General features: G+C 36.8%; 1 protein-coding gene across 5 annotated transcripts in view; it reads left to right on the top strand.

The window, feature by feature from the left end:
- Positions 1-23,146, top strand: part of LOC107556072 (VPS10 domain-containing receptor SorCS2-like) — a 185,466-nt gene that overhangs the window by 93,520 nt on the left and 68,800 nt on the right. For all 5 annotated transcript variants that reach the window (XM_016239069.1, XM_016239067.1, XM_016239068.1 and 2 more), the window contains exon 3: positions 14,686-14,785. In XM_016239069.1, coding sequence (XP_016094555.1) covers positions 14,686-14,785 — 100 coding nt within the window. The remainder of the gene's footprint in view (positions 1-14,685; positions 14,786-23,146) is intronic.

The following is a 23,146-nucleotide window of genomic DNA, read 5'->3' as shown; positions in this document are numbered from 1 at the left end:
GACCTGAACCCCATAGAGAATCTATGGGGTATTGTCAAGAGGAAAATGAGAAACAAGAGACCAAAAAATGCAGATGAGCTGAAGGCCACTGTCAAAGAAACCTGGGCTTCCATACCACCTCAGCAGTGCCACAAACTGATCACTTCCATGCCACGCCGAATTGAGGCAGTAATTAAAGCAAAAGGAGCCCCTACCAAGTATTGAGTGCATGTACAGTAAATGAAAATACTTTCCAGGAGGCCAACAATTCACTAAAAATGTTTTTTTATTGGTCTTATAAAGTATTCTAATTTGTTGAGATAGTGATGTGAATTGGTGGGTTTTTGTTAAATGTGAGCCAAAAATCATCACAATTAAAAGAACCAAAGACTTAAACTACTTCAGTCTGTGTGCATTGAATTTATTTAATTCACGAGTTTCACAATTTGAGTTGAATTACTGAAATAAATGAACTTTTCCATGACATTCTAATTTATTGATATGCACCTGTATTCCCTGTCTCGACAGCATGTCTGCTGGGGAGAGAATGGCATTCATGCACTTTGTGAATGTGTGTGGGGCAAAGGACAGGCTGCAGGGGAGGACCGTAAACTGGTTTGCAATTCCCTCCAATGCAAATCTCAGAAAGGGCCTATGTCGAGGGGCTATTTGAATATGGAAGTGTATGTCTTTGAGATCCACAGAAACGAACCAATCCCCTGGCCGAACTAGCGAGAGGACTTGTTTTAAAATAATCATCCTGAATGAATGCTTTGCCAGGGCTCGATTCAGTTGGCGCAGATCCAGAATAGGGCGGAGCCCATATTCTGGCCCATATTTCTGAGCCCATAGAAAATAACAACTATAAAACCCACTCTCGCACTCTTAGAGACAAACTATCTGTACCATTCCTTTTGCCAGCAGGTTATGAATTTTTGCTCTCAGAAACGGGGCGTTTTGAGCATGAACGGCAGACATCACCACACCGTTGAATCGGGCCGTCTGCGGGCAAACTGCAGTGTGTATCCTTTTTCTATAATACTCATTGTGAGGTGATGTGACAGCTTGTTGGTGGGGGACAGAGAACTGTCTGCACAGCGAGTGTGAGTGGTAATTGGAAGAGGAAAACAGCTCTTTTTGTGAGGTTGTTTTGTTTTTATTGCACAACAAACAACAGAACAATTCACAACACTCCTGTTGCTGCCGACGAGGGAAACAGGCAAAGAATTGGGATGGGGCAGATTGCAGCTTCTTCTTCCTTCCCAGGCAGTCAGAATCGCAGCTGAGTTTTCTGGGCCGGGATTCCTGATGGGCGAGGACCCTGCCATTTAACCCCCTGGGGTCGAAGCCCGCATCAGTGTAGTCTGTCTCGTATTTTCTTGATGACCGAGAAAAGAACTAAAAATACTCTGTCAACTTTGACCGTACAGATAAGAATAAGGTATCGTTTTAAACTGCAAAGGGTCTACTTTTATTTGTGTATAGTCATAATAACAACAAAACAATGTGCTTTTGTAAAATAAAGAAAATAAAAATGGTGCGCTCTCAGTCCTCACTGTCTCCGCGAACTGCTTTTAGAAACGCGTCACTAAAATGAAACTCAGCGAATGCTTTACATACAGACATGAGAAATATATCTATAGAAAGCTTAACATGTCTACTCTTAAATGAAGTAACTCTTACCGAAAACAAATATTCTGTGATAAAGTAATCCGTATGAAACCAACGACAGGTCCAGTTTTTTCCGTCTGTTCTCATTATCTCTAATTAGATCACGCGGTGCTCGCGCTATTGATATTACAAATCTCCAAATGCCCACATCACCGTAAACAAAGCAGCAACATGTTCATCTCGGATACTTTTCGTTTTTGGAAGAAGACGCTGAGAGGAACAAGCCTTGTATTTACCTATTTACCTCAGAAGACAGGCTGAGAGGAAAAAGCCTTGAATTTAATTTAATTTAATTTAATTTAATTTAATTTAATTTAATTTAATTTAATTTAATTTAGTTTAGTTTAGTTTAGTTTAATTTAATAATTTTACCTCAGAAGATGCGCTGAGAACAAAAAGCTTTATGTTTACTTCACAAACAGAACGCGAGCACGGCTGGAGCCAGCAGAGGAGATCTTTCATGCTGAGTAAGTAATGTTTCTTATTTGCATTAGATAATGAGTTGTTGGGACATAAACTTGAACACATTTACTAGTTGGACTTTTCCCTAACTATAATTCCAGACTAAAATGTGTGAAATCGAGTGCAACATTTTGAAATATGATAGGCAACCATTCATTACATCTAAATGTACGGCGTGAGGATGGTTTTATGTTCAATACTATAAACAATATATAAACGTTATTGTTTACACGATATATAAGTAATGTCTAATAATGTTTAGACCAATCATTACTGTGAAATACCCTGTCTGCAAATATGTTCAAACGTGCTTACCAATAATAATTTAGTTTCTCAGATATAGAATGTCCTTTTTGTACTGTTTTTGAGTTCGCTGGAAAATTATACAGAGTAAGTGCACAGTATAGTAATTGTACTTTTATTATGCCTAGACTATATGGTAATATTATTTGTGGTTGATAGTGTTAAAATGTAGTTTCTTTGTTATTGGCATTCTGTTTTCTCATGAAGTATGCATACTATACTAAGGTTCTGTGGGGGAAAAAATGCTAAATACTGTTTATAAAATTATTTTAGGACTGAATACATAACTCTTGCCTTCACCTGTATCTCACACAAGAAGGGAATGCTCGTTCAGTTTTCAACTCCATTCAGAATCTTAGAGTAAGTGTGCATTCACTATTTTACAGATGTTACTTTCATTTGATTTATTTACTGTAGGGTAAAATATTGCTATGTGGTAATTGTGTTCTTTTTTTCAATAAATTAGTACTAGTATCAGTGAACATCATAATAATGTTAATAATATAGTTTGTGTAAACAGCATGCTTACTTTTTTTATTTCAGATGTGAGAGTAACAGTGTAAAAGAACCTGTTGCAAAGAGAGCCAAAGCAAAGCAGCCCACTCGATCATGGAAAACAGAGACTGATGTTGACATGTTCCACAGGCTCTGAGATTCCGGCCTGGACCACAGCTAAGACCATGTGATGCACACACTCCCATGAGTCTCTTCAAAATGTTGTTCAAGTTTCCTGCCGCTGTTTTGGATATTGCTCCCGTGACGTCTTGACTCTTGTGTTGTGGGGGGGGTTTTCTAATAAAATGTTTAACTGCACTCACAAATTAATTTCAAGTTATTTTATGTGATAGTTATATATATTCTAAATAAACTACAAACAAAAAAATATATACATTTATTTTGTCCTCAGATTCTTTCTTGTAGCACTTCCCTCTCAGTCACACACCTGACTGAAAGGCTCATTATGCAGCTCATTATGTGGGCCTTTGTCTTCTCAGGTGTGAATCATGTTTCAAAAAATGCAATGCAGCCGCATAAACACATTGCATTACACCAAATACACAACATAATGTTCTTTTTAGCAACGTCATATGACCCGTTTAAGTAAAAGGGGATGGTACTTGTGTGTGTCAACAATTTTTGTGTGTGTATATATATATATATATATTGTGGCATCATGGTCATGGCTTGATGACCATGGGAAAATGTGGGTCCCATGGCCAAACCAGTTGAGAACCACTGTTATAGAGATACAATGTTTATAAAGAGAATCAAGTGATTGTTTTTAGGCTTTTTTTTTTTTTTAATAAATCACTCATGTTATTGGATGGAATATGAATTGATTGATACATATATATAAGCGAGTGTTAAAACATTGCTCAGAGAACAAACACTCTTGAACAAAATTGAGCAAAAAGTCTAACCATCTGCAAGTGTTTGTATATTTTCATGTTCGTGTAAAATATATTGGTTTGTGTAACTATTAATATACGCTGAAGCAGGCTTTAAATATTTATGCTTTAATGACCAATATCTCCGTAATATTATATATCTATAGCCTACCTGTCTATTACTGACCATGGATCAATATATCATGTCATTTCATACAGTCACTGCTTTGATTTTGTAATGATTTGTCTTAAAGGCTAGAGTGGGCATTAAAATTAATTAGTACTTAATATTTTACATTCCTTCACTTACATTGTGTCCATAGAAATAAATATAAAAAAATACTATCTGCATAAATACATAGAGATATTCATATAAATAATAGCCTTTAAATTATGCAGTATTTTAGACTGTTTTGTTGCTAGAATTTCCACAGAAATATTGTGCTTCCTCTCATATTTATTTTTAATGCAGCAATAAGAAAAGTATTGAGAAAGTGAAAGAGAGAGTAGAAATAAAATTTGTCAGTGGTGTTCTGAATTTTCAGCCTGGTCCCAGCAGTCCTCATGAGAGTGTCATTTAGATAATTGCTCCCAATTACAGCACTGCTGCCCAGTACTCGCAGGCACAAGAGGGTGCCTGAGGGTGTTTCTACACAATATTAGAAATCATACTACATTCTTAAAAAATAAATAAATAAAGGTCCTTTAAGGGCATCAGTGGCTCCATGAAGAACCTTTAACATCCATGGAACCTTTCCATTGCGCAAAAGGTTCTTTATAATGATTTATTTATTATTATTTATTTTTTTTAAATGTTCTTTACACGTAAGAAGAAAAAAGTTAATTTAAGAAATGAACACCTTAACGCCTTTTTTGGAACCTTTATTTCAAAGAGTGTAGACCCCCTTGCAACACTGAGTGTTATGTCATGTTTCCCTCTGATTCAGCTCTGCTGTTGGGAGAAAATAGCCTGTGTGGCAAATGCTGTTTTTTAACTTTCATCAAAGAATCCTGAAAAATGTGTCACGGTTTCCACAAAATAATTACACAGCACAACTGTTTCCAACATTGATAATAAGAAATATTTTTTGAGCAGCCAGTGAGCAAATTAGAGTGATTTCTGAAGATTCATGTGACACTGAAGACTGGAGTAATGGCTGCTGAAAATTCAGCTTTGCATCACAGAAATAAATCACATTTTAATATAAATTTAAATTGGTTTACTGTGTTTTTGATCATATAAATTCTACTTTGATGAGCATAAGAGACTTCTTTTTTTAACAGAAGTATAGGTTCAAAAATAAGTTCTATAAAGTAATGTATTGTACTGTGAAGTGCTGACAGTTGTCACGAATCCCCTGAGCTATCTGTAAACAATAGAAGTGTTCTGGTTAACTTGAATGTTGCTATGCTATTTATAGAGTAGTGGTGAGGTAATGTCCTTTGAGAGAGTTGTAGGGTGGATGTTGGTGTTTGGTTTGAGAGAGATGTCAGAGCTAATCAAGGCAGACATAAGAGTCATTGTAACTTTGGTGAACACGGATTCATCAAGACTTCTCGTTTTTCTCTCTACAGACTCCCTCCAAATGATATCTCCTTTTGGTTAATTGGTAGGTGAACCTTCCTCTCAAGACACTACCGACTCACTGCTCCTCAGTTAGTTTTTAAATAATGACAGAATTTTACAGGCAAACTACTCCTTTAAAGGATTTCTCACCAAAAAAGTTTGTCTGTTGACCAAATGAATGGCACTAATATATAATCTGAACATACAGATTCTCGAAAAGCCATATCGAAAACATTCCCTTTGTGAGATTGATGTGCCTTGAAATAGTCATAGAAATGAGTTATGAAGTCTCATTACCTTTTCCTGCTCTCTGTGCAGTAAAAAACATATGATAGCCTTTCATAATAGTAAGTGAGAAGGCAATAGTGAGAATTAATTGCCCTCCTGCAGTGTAATATGAGGGGTGTACATTAATCAGCAGCGGCTTAATAACTACCAAATACATTTCAGGCATCTCTGAATGGAGTGGCCTCTTCATTGAGTTTTTATCAAAAACTATATTGATTCATCAAGACTTCTCGTTTTTCTCTCTACAGACTCCCTCCAAATGATATCTCCTTTTGGTTAATTGGTAGGTGAACCTTCCTCTCAAGACACTACCGACTCACTGCTCCTCAGTTAGTTTTTAAATAATGACAAAATTTTACAGGCAAACTACTCCTTTAAAGGATTTCTCACCAAAAAAGTTTGTCTGTTGACCAAATTAATGGCACTAATATATAATCTGAACATACAGATTCTCGAAAAGCCATATCGAAAACATTCCCTTTGTGAGATTGATGTGCCTTGAAATAGTCATAGAAATGAGTTATGAAGTCTCATTACCTTTTCCTGCTCTCTGTGCAGTAAAAAACATATGATAGCCTTTCATAATAGTAAGTGAGAAGGCAATAGTGAGAATTAATTGCCCTCCTGCAGTGTAATATGAGGGGTGTACATTAATCAGCAGAGGCTTAATAACTACCAAATACATTTCAGGCATCTCTGAATGGAGTGGCCTCTTCATTGAGTTTTTATCAAAAACTATATTGGAAAAATGTGATAGGATTTCTTATTACAAGTGCATTTATTAATCTGCTAGAGTTTGTTCTGTCATCAGGATAGCAGTTCTTTTATTTTGTTCTTAATTCTGTTTAATTCAGTTCACCTCACATCCTTGTACAGTAGCTGCATTTTGAAGTTTTATTCTGCATTTTGCATTTTGATGTGTTAAGGCCCGTTCACACCAAGAATGATAACTATAAAGATAACTATATTAGCGTCCACACCAGTGGACAATATCGTCTGTTTATTCCAAGTGCACGCTCGTCTGCCACTTTAATTTCTCGAGCTTGTTATAGCAATTATACAATGATTTTATCGTTCATCAGCTGGAAAAAAAATCTTTCTGAAAGTGATTCCAATGATATTGTTTCTCTGTGCCTTTATCGTTATAGCTGTAGTGTGGACTCTGCTATTCTTTAATATTGAGAACGATTTTTAAAACTATATCTTTATTGTTATCTTTATAGTTATTGTCCTTGGTGTGAACAGGCCTTTAGACTTACTTTACACAGATCACTGTGATTTTCCCTTGAAAGATTTATGTCTCATTTGACCACAACTCTTTTCTCATTGTATTCAGGCCACTATTATGTCTTTTGGTAAAATTCAGACATGCTTACATATTCTCTGCTACTGACCCTTCAAAGTGATCTTTTTGGCTGTTCTGTGGCTTCTCTCGCAAGTCTCCTTGTTCGTGCAGAGAATTTTGATAGACGACCTTTACTAAACTGAGTGGTTTGGTTTTGATTCCACTTTCTGATATTTGAGCCAACAGAGCCCACTGAGACATTCACACACTTGTAAATTAATTTGTCCTAATTTCAGCATTTGTTGTGTTTATTTATAACTAATTTGGCATTCTCTTTAGTATTCATTTCAGTCTTTGAATCATTTAACTGTTGGGTTTTCAGCCAAAAAAATACTTTTAATGATTCAAAGGTAGAAACCAATTGTGAGGCTCTGTTTGGCATATTTCCCTTTTTCATTTTTTGTTAAGAATATCATAAAACAATATAATATTGAAATAATTAATATTTGATTTAGTGCTTAGGAATAGATAACACAGCAAGCTACAATTCACTGTTATTTGCATTTCATTAAAATGGGTGAATTTGGCCTAAATGCATTTACATAATAAGTGTGTGCCAACATTCAGCACAAGAACATCTTGTTTCTTAAATGCAGAAGGACTAAAATACCCCTAATTTTCACAACAACAAACACAAAGGATAAAAGGAAATCAGCATCAGGGGATATTTGCACGGTGGCACAGAAGTACCTTGTACTGTTGTAGCATTGTAGTAACACTTCACAGATCCTCTTGAGCGCTGATACCTGGCTCCTCACGGTCTATACCTATTTGTGTCTTAATGGTGTGCAGGGTATTTAAAACTGACACAATTATGAGTCAGCAAAGATGTTGGTGTCATGATCTGACTCTTGTTCCCCTGTCTTGTGTTTGGACTTTTGTGTTACTTCCGGTCTAGTGTGCCTTTTGTAGTCATTTTGTAGTTCTTTTGTTTCATTGGTCCCCTTCATTACTTTCCCAGGTGTGTCTTGTTACCTTGTCATCTTGTTAGTGTCTCTGTGTATAATAGTTCTGTGTTTTAGTCAGTCTGAGGCAGTCGTTGTCTTTGCGAAGTTGTGGCGTGCTGTTTCTGTTTTCTGGTTCTCTCTGTGTTTGGTTCTATGTTTCTGGATTTGGATTACCTTTTGTTTTATTAAATGTTCCACTGATTGCGTTTGGATCCTACCTTGGCTCTTCCTTGCATTGACACATTACAGTTGGATCCTATTCAATGTTTTGTTCTTTAAGAATTCTTGAATGAGTAATTAATCAGTTGCTGTTCTAATGTGCTGTAGTTCTGTAGCATGTTGAAGTTGTGTAAATGTTCAAGAAATGCCACATTAATGTTATTTGCCAGTATTTTGGATGCTCTCCAATGTGCAGAAATTATGTGCACTCTTTCTGATTTACTAATTTAGATATTTTGATTTACACATTGTCCTTTCTAATGTCATAGACGTGTTTGTGCAAATGAAAAACATTCACTCAGGCTTTTACACTTTTGTTCATATGCCCTTGAGTCTTAAGTGTGCCCATTTACATCTATGCATTTGGCAGACACTTTTATAAAAATTTAACGACATTTCACACAAGGTATACATACTGAATCACAGATGCTTATGGCCACCTATGAATGCGTCATGCCACAACCAGTGAGGACCTCAATGTTGACTTTAACAAGAAGTGCAAACTTTGTGCTTTCGACCACTGATAGTCCAGTACTACTGAATAATCTGGCTAAGCTAAACTAAGAACGGAAGCTCTACCTTCTTGTTTCAACCTGCTGGACAGACGACAACTCTTCTTTTCCCACCTAATGCTGGTGTGACGTACCTCAATCAATATCACACTGTATTTGTTCACTTAGGCCAGAGGAGAACTGGATCTCCGACTGAGACTTTTTTTTTCTGTATCTGTCACCTGATGGAGTCTTGGTTCTTTGCCACTGTTGCCTGGGCTATAAATTGCACTTAATATTCAGTAGTATTATCAATATGTCTTTACTGAATTAGGCTGGATAATGACACTGTTGTCTTCTGTAGAGCTGCTTTATAGCTAAATCGCATCTTGCAACATCAACACTATTATTGAACTGAATTGAATCAACATTCAACTGACTCAATCTGAATAACGAATGATATTGCTGCCTTCTGTAGAATTGCTTATAGATTAATTTAATTTATTTCAAAATAGATTAATTTTACACTGTTATTAAACTGAACAGAACCAACACTAAACTGAGTTGAACTGAATAATGACATTATTGTCTTTTTAGAATTGCTTGCAGCACAGCTTGATTCTGCTATTTTCTTGTTTGTTACTGTGAAGCTGCAATCTGTGTAAAGCTCTATAGAAATAAAGGTGACATGATTTGACTTTACTTGACTGTCATCAGTTCATGCATTCCCTGGGAGTCATACTTATGACCTTGATGTTGTTAGCACCATGCTTTAGTGTTTGAGCTGAAGGAGTGCTATCCTGCTATAGATTTTCAAAGGTGGGGAAAATGTTTTTGACTGATTTTAGATTGTTTACTTTTAATTTATTTACATTGTAGATTTGAAAAGTACTGGAATTTACTATAGTGGGCACATTACATTTGAGTTCCAGGCTTATCACAAGCAGATTTGAGCAGCTTCACCAAGTATATTTTAGAAAGTATGTTATATGTGTATATGTGACCGCAGTTGATGAATGATGCTGAAGAGTGATCAAAAATACAAATGAAATTGATTTAGTTTGGAATATTGAATCAAGATATACATGCATGACAACTTGACTAAAACCATAAAAATAACTCAAATAACTAAATAATAGTTTAATGTTGCTTCAGTTAACCATCAGAATTATTTTACTGGATGTCTTTGTTTTCATCATATCTCGTGCAGTGAATGGCAACCAAACATTTTCAAATGTGACATTTCATGTTAGTAGCAGATCTCTGGAGGAGGTGAGCATGTGCAGTGACTTTACAAGAGGAAACAATGATGAAGGAAACAAGGAGGAAGCAATAAAAGAAGAAAAAAACATTTCTTTCTTAACTGCAAGTTCAACTGCAAGCTTAGCTAAAGTTCATTTTAGTAGTACAAATAACAAAGAGCACGCCATTGTCAGATCACCAGGACAAGACTAATTGCCTGTTTAAATTGCAGGGAGTCTATTAAAGGTGCCGGTCATGGCAAATGTCTAGTTTTTGGAAGACCTGTCAGAGAATATTTATGACACCACTTCACGTAAATTATGTTTGACGCTAATGCTGTCCTCCCACTGTGTCTCTAGTGGTGGTCTGAAGGATTTTACACAAGCACAGAAATCAAGTATGCCTGTCAAAGTGTGGGTTATTTTCAGTAGAGATCCATCAACAAGCAAAAAAAGAACAGTCCATGACAAGGACATGTACAAGGCTTTGAAAAATAACATGCACGTTCTTCTAAGTGTAGATGCGTTTGTACATTTTTCGATCTTACTGTTTTCTTCCAGCGCTTCCCTCCAAATACACAGGCTGTTCTCTTACCTTGAACTGTGATTCAATGTGACAGTGAATGTCTGCACGGAGTATGACTCATGATCCCAAATGAATACAGGAAGTCACAATGTTTTCTGTTCATTTCCAAACCTAGAAACAGTTCACTTTCCCTCATGGCAAGAATTTGATTTATTCTGAGATTTAGATTTCCCTCAAAACTAATTTGACTTTATACAAGCTTTATGAATCATCAAGGGTTGTGAAGGATACACCATTATCAGTAGATTGGCTGATGATGCTGTTGATGGCAAGAAATTTTATGCTTAATATATTTCAATTGTCTTGAAATGCACCTTGTTTTCTTTTTCTGTTAATAAAAGAAATGTGTACTTTTATTCAGCAAAGAAGCATTAAATTGATCAAAAGTGACTTTAAAGATTTTATAATGTTACAAAAGATGTATATTTCAGATAAATGCTGTTCTTTTGAACTTTCTGTTCATCAAATAATCCTATAATAACATGTAGCATGGTATCCATAAGAAACTATTAAGCAGTACAACTGTTTTCAGGATTTATAATAAGAAATGTTTCTTGAGCACTAAATCAGTCAATAAGACGGATTTCTGAAGGATTGTGCGACACTTAAGACAGGAATAATGGCTGCTGAAAATTCAACTTTGCCATCACAGGAATAAATGACACTTTTAAATATATCCAAATTAAAAACGTATTTTAAATTGTATTTTTAATTAAATAAGTGCAGCTTTGGGGAGCATAGGAGACTTCTTTTAAAAACATTAAAAAACATCTTAGACCAAAGTTTTGAAATATTTGTGTATACATTAATGTTTAAAAGTCTAAATCATTGATCTGGAAATCAATTAGATTTGTTTTGAAGTTCAAAGCAGCGTATTGTCCCTGTCCTCCTTCTCCACCTTTTCTTCCCTTCATGTTTCTTTATCATCCACACTTCGCCTTCACCAGCAGCATTAGTCCTGTCAGCTAATCAATGGCATTAAATGAGCCATCCGATTACGTTAGCATCATTAGTGAAATGTTTGGCAACCGAAGCGCAGCATGCCACACAATCCTCCAAATTAGCTTTATTAGTTACATAATGTTCCTCAGAGGCCTCTGACATTTCACTCTCCACAAGAGGATTTACTTAATGAGTTGGCTGTTTCTGGTGCTCGCTCCACCAACTCCGCTGATGACCTCTGCCGAGTTTGACTCCACTTTGGAGACGCCGTCATTGTCTGATTGCGTATTCTAATTAACAGGCTCGACTCTTCTGAATGAATTGCTTGTATTAGGTATTCAATTATGATTTTAAAATAATCATGGCTTTTTGGTATTTTAGTAAGCTAAGCTTTGTTAGCTAAGATGAGGGTGTTTTGGTAGTAATCAAGCAAATTTTGAACAGTATAATAAAAGACTGCCTTTCTTGTGATTTTACCATCTTTCGTGTTAGAGTGATTTTGGAAGCTGTATTAATAATTTTAGGATAGGACAAGGTTGATAACAAACACAAGCGGAAACACTATGTAAAATGATGATATCTCAGTATTTTTATTTTATTCTTTTATTTTTTCTTCCTTTTATTATGTACTGATTGTGGGTGGATTAACAAGCATTTCAAAAACACACATTTATTCACTTATTGACATGCTGCTTTGTCTAATAAACTGACAATAAAAAATATTTAAGTATTTAATATTTAATTTAAAATGTCCACTTTGAAAAACACAATCCGTCATGTTCACGGTCATTATGTTTAAATTTAAAAGGCTGTTTGTAGGATGTTGTTCCTGCAGACCTTCGTCTAGAGCCTCATCCTGCCATGATACCTCGCTGTGATGTGTTGGAAACATGACGCCTGGCATAATGATCAGCAGTAGCCCACTTCCCCCACCCTGCCCAGCCTTCCCTCCCGCTTTCATTTAAACCTCTCGAGCTGAAACACCTCTGTTCTGCTCCGTTCTGTCAAGTCAGAAACAAAAATGTGAGCTCAGCAGGAGCTCCAGAGAAGAGTTCTGTTTACTTCTGTTTTTTAATTAGTTCTATGGGGGGAGTCTTTAGCGCTGTATGTTTGTGTTGAGAAATAGTTTTTGATCTGACATTTTGCACACTAAATCGGCTGCCAGCAGCAATATGCTTTCTCTCAACCTAACTGAGATGTTCACAGTATGTTAACAGTGAGTTAAAAGAAGGTGACATAGTCACTTTAAATGTAACCCTGTGACCTTGACCTTGTTCTTAAGCGCATTTCATGTAACTGTGTTGTGTGAGAATGATTGCTTCTGACAGTGTCAGACTGGTTTAGGCCACAGCTCTCTGCCTGGTTGATTTTTGCAAATATTTCCATGCCTGTGATGCTGTCTTGTCATGTCTTATATCTACAGCAGTTCAAATAGCTTCTCCATGAGCTGACATCAATCTCTGGCTGGTTTACGTCACATTAGCTGCCACACTTGAAACATTGTCATCTTAAAAACTGATTTGACACTGTCCTCACCAAAGTCTGCTCACATTTTTAACATGCCGCTTTGATCAGGATCAAATTGAACATTCTTGTTCATTTCTTTTTGTAAGGTTGATAGTCTGAGTGTGTTTATCTATTTGTCTCTTTCTGTCATTTCATATCATAGCAGTCTTTAAGGCTATGTCTGTATTAATCCGGATACATTAAAAAACAGCATTTTCATTTCACCGTCCACCGTCTCTCCGTCGACATTAGCATGATAAAGCATTTTCCAAAAGTTTCTCATCCACACCGAAACATCGTAAAACGTTAAAATCTTCTTACAGTGCATGTGTACATAATAAAAGCTCACTGAGATGAAACAGAGAGACCAGACATAATACATGTCACACGCTGTTCTTCTGGCATGATCATTTTATTAGCAAAATGTCTCACCACTTACTGGTGCTTCCAGGTTGCACTCAATCGTCATTCCATGTATGGTCTAAAACGCAATTGCCTTCATGTTTTGCCGCAGAGCAGCAATTTGTGAATAAATTGTCTGTCATCTTTGCAGCAATGTTATATGAATATTGTACAAAGTAACATATATCTTTAGCAACACTTTGAAAGTGAATAGCACATAACAGGTGCATAATGGTAAAAACATAGATATCTATCGGTACAGTATGCGTTGCATGACTAAACATGCATCATTGTTTTCAAATACCTCCATTTTCACAGTCCACATTACAATGCGAATACAGCATTTTCAAATTATCCACTTGGGAGAGCATCTCTTCAAAAAGCTCTGACAAAAATACCGTCTCATTGTGAATGGAAGGCCAAAATGTAGAGAAAAATATGTGTTTTTCAATGTATCCAGAATAGTGTAGATGGCATAAACATTTCAGAATGACTGTTCAACTAAACATGCATCATTGTTTTCAAATACCTCCATTTTCACAGTCCACATTACAATGCGAATACAGCATTTTCAAATTATCCACTTGGGAGAGCATCTCTTCAAAAAGCTCTGACAAAAATACCGTCTCATTGTGAATGGAAGGCCAAAATGTAGAGAAAAATGTGTTTTTCAATGTATCCAGAATAGTGTAGATGGCATAAACATTTCAGAATGACTGTTCAAAAACTGGTGTTTTGAAGCATTTATTATAAGTTTGTAAATGTCAGAACTACACTAGCAATAGCATTCCTCCCAGTGCAGCTGTTTGGCTGATTTATGAAAAGTTTCATTTTTTGCTGACTGGTTTTGCTGACTCCCAGTTCAGTCCAAAAACAGTCAACATGCGCATGAGATCACTAGCAATCAGAGGCCAAAAACAGGCCATTCTGAAAATTTGTATTTATTTTGTGCTTGCTGTGAATATTTCGAAGCCAAGTGTCATGTTTTCATATTTATGGCATCTTAACACAGATTTGGAGTTGAAAAGCCATGAGAATGTTTACGAACAGTATCTTAACATTTAACCAAACAGTTCAAACCAATTCCAGTGTAAGAAAGATGATTAGTTGAAAAGCAATGTCTATTTATTTTACTAAAAATATTATGTGTCAGAAATTCACACAACAATACACAGTGGGTTATAAGTTTTTGTTGCCTCTCGGTTCTAAATCTAATAATCGGAGTCTATCTAGATGGATATGCTTGTATCCCGCCATATGTTTCTGTGTGTGACTCAGTAATTAAACAGAGTGATAATATTAAGGAGATGACCTTTCTCTCTCTTTCTTGCTCCTTTTCTCCATTCAGATCCAGTGATTATGGGTCAACCTACACAAAGCTCAACCTGATGCCTGGGACAACCATCATAGTCACAAACTTCTGCATCTGTCCCACCAATAAGAAAAAGGTGAGAGACTTTACTAAATCCTTTTACATTTCTTTATTATCACAAAAAAAGCATGCCATGTTTTTCATAGGAAGGTTTAGGTGGTAAAGCAAAAAAACTGCAAATTGTTGATTTTATAAAGAGTCATATTATAAAAAATACTCACTTCCCCCTTTTACTGCCATTTTAGTATCGCGATGGATGCATTTAATTGTGATATTATTTGTTATTTTCACCACATACCTGTATGTTAATGAATATGTGAGTATGGTAATTATTTATCATGCACAGGCACACTGAAATTAACACTGAATTATAAATTATTAGCAATGGTGCATGTTTAAGTACAGATCAGGGATTCACATGACTATATAAAATTGTGCTTATGAGACCCATATGGATCTTCTCACTTGATATTAGAATGCATTCATATACAGCTAATAAATATGTCCCATGAGTGTGTGTGAGTATAATTAAATGTGAGGAGTTTAAGGTCATGTGAATTTTTTTCCCTTCACTTATGGAGATTGATGGTAATGATCACCCTAAAGCAACTATGACATGTTCAAGCGTGTCAAAGTCATCCTAATGAAGTTTACAGGGATCTCCTTCTCATTAGTAATCTCCTCACAACCTCTTAAACATGAACACACATCACAGCTGAATAAGTGCTAGCTGTCTATAATAGGCGATTTAGCAGAGACACATCAAAACTTGTCTGCTGTCTTCAGCTCTTGATACAATGCACAATATTAATAATTCGCAGGAAAATAACAGTTACTCAAAATTATATGCAGTACGTTTGAGGACATAGCTGTGTTTTGATGTTTGTGGCTGCAAAGCAAATTGCACAGGAAGTGTTGACCTTAGGAGAAAAAAGAGAAAAGTAAGTTCACAGTCACTCCTGATGGCGAAACAGTCAAACCCCTTTCCCATGTCAGACTCCTTTATCTTCAAATCTCGAATGACCGTACCTTGATTGTCGACACAAAGAGTGTTTTGAACAGGGCAGGACAATACTTACACTTTCTGCTGTGTGTGGGAAAAAGTGGCTTTCACGAAAACATACACTTCCAGGCTTCTAGGGAACAACCCTTGAGTGTCCTCATTGATGGCGCTGCCGTCTGGGGCACTTGTAGTGAGCCACAGGAAAAGCATCTATTTGCAGAGCTGGCAACATATTTCAACTCTGACTCACAGAAATGATGTTCATGCTGCTGGATGGTGGTTGTCATATTATGATGCTATTCATCATAATCACACCTCTCTGCTTGTATTTATCTATACACACAAAAATGTTGTGTGCTATTTTGCCAAGGTATAAGTATATACCTATGAGTATAATAAAAAAAAGCTATTTGGTTGGGTGTAGTTTTGGGAGATATGTTATTCATATTCATAAGATATTGACAAGATATATATTGACATTTTTGGCAAAATTTTGATGGCAGTGTAAAATTAAGCAGCCTTGATTTTAAAGCTGCCGTTCGTAAGTTTTGCCTCTTTGTTGCCATCTCTGTTTGAAATCTGCAATTGCAGTTATTTGCGGAATTATTTTCTTTACGTGGGTTGCGCATTGGCACGGCTCCTCAGCGCGGATTAATCTAATGATTTGAGGTGTATGTGTGGGCCTCAGTCAACGCACCAATGTGGATATTCACTGTACTTTGGAATTACAGATACAGGGCCATCCTTAGCTGACGCAGGGCCCGGTGCAAGGTAGGGAGTGGGGCCCCCCTCAGTCCGTTCACCGCAGGGCCCCCTCAAACACAGTTGCATCCCCTTAAGAATGGCCCTGTACAGATACTACGTCTTGGAAGTATGTCCAGAATAAGAACTTTCACACAAAAATGTCATTTGAACAAGTAAGTAACATGTCTCCCAGTTTTGTTCTGACCAACTGAAAATAAAGTTTTACAATAAATCGCGCTACCAATGCTGATTAAATCTAACGATCGCAGAGTTAGCTCAGATCACTTCAAACCGTTCAAATTATAATTATTGTTATACTTTGTTCTCAAATCGTTAATGTTAGCAACATCAACATTGCGTGACTACATGTATTTAGTGTGTATTAGCGTTATCTGTAGATTTAATCTCTAATTGTCATACCATTCGAATGTATTTGAAAGAAACTGGGTCAGATATAGGAGATTCTACCTGACCTAAAAAGCTTTGGCATCCATTCCTAAACATTTTATAGCAAGAGAAATATTAAAACGTATATCAACGAGATAAATCAACTGTTCAACAGTGTGTATAAGGCCATGTGACTGGCTCGAAGACCTGGTGGGCAAAACGTCCATAGAACTGCAGCACAAGCCTGTTAATTTTCTATCTGTTGTTCCAATCCAAAAATATTTAGATCACCTCTCAAAAGAATAAAACAAAGATATGTGAACAAAATGCAAGTTTTGGCCATTAGCAATCCATATAAAGTGCAATATTTTAATCACTAAAAACAGCAGTACATGTTTAATGTGAAAACACTTAAAGTGCCTTTAAAATGGTGATTTTAAAAGATAAAATTCGGTCACCAAACTTACACCATTTGTTGAGTCAGTGTTGCATGCTGTGTCTGGATGCTCAAACAAACAAGAGTAATGTCTGATAACACCATAGAGCCACAGTGTTTACACTTCATCTGTATTGCTCAGCCCTATCTGAGTATGTATTTTTTTTAATTAAAATGTGTCAAGGTGTCACATGTCACTTTACATAAATGTTCAATATTATTTAACTTGTCTTGATTGCCTTTTTTGCTGACTGTTATCCAAAGTGAATACTTCCATGATTTGGAGTCACAAATTTTGTGCCATAGAACTTAATATTACATTATATAATGTTTAGATAGATGGTGTTACGTTGTCTTTCCATATATAAATCTCTCTCACTGTGGTGTGAGTTAATGAGGCTTGCAGCATAGTGAAGTCCTCTCCCATTCTTAGGGACTCGTTCTGTTGGAAAAACTCCCATTACTTCAGTAGCTATAGTCAGAGCATAAGGCCTGAGATTAAAATCTCCTTGCTCAGTGTCCTGAAACCGAGCTAAAACAGATATAAAAGACAGTGGCTATCTCTGACATTTGGAAGTTTAATACATGCATTGGAAAGTGAGTGAAGCAAACCAGTGTTCACATCCTCCAGCTCCAGAAAGCAGAAAGGCCGCGTCCACGAGCGTGAATGCCTAATGGAATGGTGTTTCTCTGGGTGAAAGTTCTCATAGAGCCAGGAAAGAGGGAAGAGAGATAAAAGCCAAGCGATATTCACTTGTTTCTCATAGCTGCTTTACAGAATCTTGGTGTGATTCTGGAGACAGACCTTAGTTTCAGTAGTCATGTCAAAGCTGTAACTAAATCAGCATACTATCATCTCAAAAACATTGCAAGAATTAGAGGTTTTGTTTCCAGTCAAGACTTGGAGAAACTTGTTCATGCCTTTATCACCAGCAGGGTGGACTATTGTAATGGTCTCCTCACCGGCCTTCCCAAGAAGACCATTAGACAGCTGCAGCTCAGCCAGAACGCTGCTGCCAGAATTCTGACTAGAACCAGAAAATCTGAGCATATCACACCAGTCCTCAGGTCCTTACACTGGCTTCCAGTTACATTTAGGATTGATTTTAAAGTACTTTTACTCATTTATAAATCACTCAATGGCCTAGGACCTAAATATATAGCAGATATGCTCACTGAATATAAAATCCAGTCCTGTTCCGTTCACACAGCGCGGGTTTTCCGAGAATGCGGTTGTGAGTCTTGAAAATTTACCGGTGTGAGTTCGGTTACAGAATGCAGTTGTCACACCCGTAAATAACCGTACTGTGTGTGAACATAACCGTATTAAGAACTCAAATACAGGACTGACAACCGTATTCTGCTGCTGTGTGAACGTGGCCTTTGTTTGCTACAGTAGTTTTAAAACAGTTGTTCTTTACTCATATGTCTCAGACTTCTATTTGACGATTTTAGAAAGTGTCTGAAGTTTTACATGACTACTCGCCTGGACAGCTGTGTGCATTCTGTCATTTTCACTCCCCCTGATTTGTTATTCCTCATTTAGTTTAATTTCATTTAATTTACACTACCCTACCGTACTGACGAGAAAATAAGCAGCAGCTCATCCTTGAAGATCTGCCAACCATGGGTCTTGCATGCCAAGAGTCTGCTGATGTTTTTGCTTAATGATGCATGTAATAATGTGTACAGAAGTTAATACAAGCCAAACTCATACCTTCTGTATCTGTGTGTTAAAGTATTGAACATTTTCTGAAATTTTACTCACCCTCAGGCCATCCAAGATGTAGTTGAGATTGTTTCTTTATTGTAACAGATTTGGAGAAGTTTAGCATTACTTCACTTGCTCCCCAATGGATCCTCTGCAGTGAATGGGTGCCATCAGAATAAGAGTTTAAACAGCTGATAAAAAGTAATCCACACGATTCCAGTCCATCAGTTAATGTCTTGTGAAACGAAAAGCTGAATGTTTGTAAGAAACAAATCCATCAAGACGTTTTTTAACTTCAAACCGTTGCTTCCGGCTAAAAGTCTTCTTTCCTTAATATTGCTTTCTCCAGTAAAAAAGACGTCTTGTCTGAATCAGGAGAGAAATATACACAGACCAAGCACCATTTACCAAGTCAGTGGATTTTGATGTCAGTGGACAACAGGGGATAGACTTTTTCTATGCATTGCAGACTGAATAAAATAAATAAACAGGTAAAATGAAATGGTTTAAAAAACATTATTTTGAGTGGGATGATTCATATAATAAAAAGAAAAGACAGGGCACTCTTTACTGGGGCTTTTTATTTTTATTTTTAACATCACACTGTCAAATCAATACAACAGTCAGTTTTATACACAAGAGCAACATTTTGATTCAGTATGTTTTTGTTTCTCAAACGTTGATATAATATTCTTCAACACTTTATTTTCTTACCTCACTTTATTTTTTTTTTAATGTAATTTAATGAAATTATTTTTATTTATTTATTTGTGTGTTGAGAAAATCTTTTATTATTTTTACAAAGAGTCTGTTTGGTGCTAATTTTTATGACAGTAATAATTCAAACCCTTTGGCTTGTGTCTAATTGGTTAAACTGACAGTGTTGTAACCATCCCCAGTCTCCCTTATACATTTAATAGATGAATGTGAACATACACTGGAAGTAGTAGACCATCTGGGAACTTTTTTCTATGATTTGATACTAATTCCAGTCTCACATACTACTTAAGATGGATCGTATGCAAATTGGGAACCATGGACAGTTTTGTGATATTTGATTGAATTTTTTTCTTTTCTTTCTGGGACTCTGAGGTAGATTGGCTGTGACTGTACTCTGAAATAGTATAATCACACCTGGATGGCGGCCAAACTGTTTGAGGATAAATTGATTGTAGCTGAAAAGAGGTGATGGAGGTTGGAAATAAATTCATGATGACGTGGAGTGTCTTTGAGGGCTTACAGATGGATTGATTGTGTCTGCTCTCAGCTGATATGGAATTTTGCTGCAGTGTTGAACTGAATCATCTGCTCTTGTGTAAGGGAGAGGGACGATGAGAAATATTTTAATCATCTCACAAAGATATGCACATACATAGACAAACCTGAACTGCATATACAGTGGGGTCCAAAATAATCATATTTTAAATCTTAAGTTTTATGTGTAAATTGTAAAGTTTAAGGATTTTAAATGCACAGCAAATATTTAAGATTCTGCAGTATTTCTAGGTACTCAATCAAATAAGCAAGTTTGTGACACTGACACTCTTATTGACCTGAACCTGCTATTCCGAGGATGCACCAATGGCAGTCCTGACTCACTTGCACTGCAAAAATGGCACAGAAGTGCTTTTGATCTAGATGTCTTTAGGTCTCTTTACACAGACACCTAAGGTGGCATAAATGCATTTACACAGCAATAATAACTGTTTACCTTGATACTATGGACTGAAGTGGGTCGGAGATGACATAATTTAGACAGGCTTTTATGTGCTTTGTGTTTTGAGCAGAATTTTGAGCAGGCGCAGAACAACCTTAAATCAGCTGTGTAAAGATGCCTTTGGTGTCCTAAACATAAAGGTTACAAAACCTAAAGGGTTTTCACAGCAATGTCATAGAAGATCTATTTTAAATAAAGAACCTTTATATTTTAGAATGTAGAAGAACCATTTTTGGTTCCTTAAAGAACCTTTCAGTGAACAGTTCTAAAAACAACTTTTTTTGTAGTGTGAAGAATATTATAATAATCTAAAGAATCTTTTTCCACTATAAAGAACCTTTTGTGGAATGGTAAGGTTCAGGGAATTTTAAGGTTGTTCATGAAACCATAGATGCCAATAAGAACCTTGTGGACCCCCTGTCTGTATTTATGTGAGTGGATTTGATTTGCAATCCAAAAGAATTCCCTAAGGACCTCTCCTTATATCTCACTGCTAATGAGCTATAGAATTATTTTACAGGTTTGCATTAAAGCAGGAAACACAAATACTTGCGAATTCTGCTGAGTCAACAGAGGTAATTCTCCTCTTTTACATGCCATGACAGTGAGGAAAGCGATTTATCAGCGAGTGCCTGAGCATCCTCTTTCTGATGTTCACGCTCATTTCCTGTGACAGATGGTTAAGTGCTAAAGTGCATTAAGGTCATTTCTCAGTTGATTGACAGTGTGTGGTTATGCTGCTGTGTTGTTCTCTGGCATTCACACGCTGATTGATGGCATTCATCTTTTGTTTTTGTTTCTCTGTGTGTTCGCATACCGACACTCATCTTTGGCAATTGATATTTTCTGTCAGTCTGTTATTACTCTTACTGATGATGTCAGACAGAGACAGAGAGGGGTTATCTGCTGTGAATGTCTCACACACTCATACATTCATCAGAAAGCGTGTATGAAAGGATGAAAGAGAGTGAAACTGCCAGCGGCAACATATCCCATCAGAGAGATTCAATGCTCTCTCTCAATCCTTGTGTAAGGATTGTTCAAACATAATGCAGGTGAGCTGATGGAAGTCTGTGGCTTTCCTGCGTTCTGGTATATTTTTTATTAAAATATCCAAAAACCACGAGAACAGTGTTATATATTTTTTGCTGACTTGTGTACTTACATTATCCCAAATGTTTCGAAGAATGTTTAAATCCAGAGAAATAAGCAATTTTAACTATTGACACGGCGCGTGTCCATCGTGTCATTGTGTCGCCTGCCAATGACGTCATAACCCCTCGACTTCGATTGTTTTGCAGAAAACATGGAAACACCAAAGACGCTTTAATATGTTGTGTGTTTTAATAGACCGGTGACGACCGCACAGAGTAGCATTATAACAGACCTTTCAAATGTATCTAGTATGATAAAACAGTGCTGCTTTACCCCACATATGCACAACCGGAAGGAGCGGAAGCGGTTGACTGTGTGGCATAATAAAAGCTCCACTGCTTTCTAGTCGTGTGTCACACTCGTTCAGCGGATCGTTTCGCTTCAACGGCTTTCAGCATCACCCTGCTTCATTCTACTATGTTAATAAATTATTAGCTCATCCATGAACATGATTTCTGCCCGAGTCCCGTCGGATTGCATCGGCTGTGAGGATGAAGACGACAACTCCCATGATTCCACACTCAGTCACGGCCTCATCAAACTACGCCTTTGTCTCTTTGTTTATTTTGAATATGCGCCCTCTAGCGGCGAAAATTACATATTGTGCCTTTAAATTACATGGTGGAGAAACTAGGGGTCTGTAATCCATTTTAAGCATAACTGTACATGTTTAAAAAAGGGCAATGGTGTCCATTCTTCTAGATGTCGTATGTTGTAGTTATATAGCTGCTGGGTTGAAGGTCCCAGCTGCAGAGCATGTGAGCGGAGCGGAGTGGTAATATTTCCTTAAGAGCGCAGAGCGCCTTTCTGAAGATTCCGCTCTGCTCGCTCAATACGCTCAGCGCCGCTCGCTCAACCCTGAATGCCGTTTGGTGATTTGCTTGTTCCAGATCGAGAATCTGTAGAGATTGAGAATAGTAGAGCAGTTATGGAATTCAAATATTGTTTCAACGAAGTTGCAAGCCTTATACATAAATGTAAAGTAAAAAATCTAAGTTAAGAATGAGCAGGGAGAAGAAACTGAGAGGGAGTGCTGGGAGAGTTAGTAAAGATTCATATTGGAATCTGAAGCGGCACATTGCCAGAAAGCACGAGGATGTGCTACGCAAACATGGTGCCGCAAAAGGTGAGCTAGTTACATACCATAATAAATGAATAAACAGGTAGGCTAAGGTTATATTCGGTTGTACGGAGCCCCGATCATGACATGCAGACAATCACGGCCAACGAATTTAGAATAGGCTAGTTCTCTTTTATGCTAGGACTACATTATGGCCACGAATT

This window comes from Sinocyclocheilus grahami, unplaced genomic scaffold (genome assembly GCF_001515645.1).
Source record: "Sinocyclocheilus grahami isolate Dianchi unplaced genomic scaffold, SAMN03320097.WGS_v1.1 scaffold554.1, whole genome shotgun sequence".
NCBI classification, from domain to species: Eukaryota; Metazoa; Chordata; class Actinopteri; order Cypriniformes; family Cyprinidae; genus Sinocyclocheilus; species Sinocyclocheilus grahami.
The sequence above is the reverse complement of the archived record's forward strand: the minus strand, read 5'-3'. Positions and strand labels throughout refer to the sequence as shown.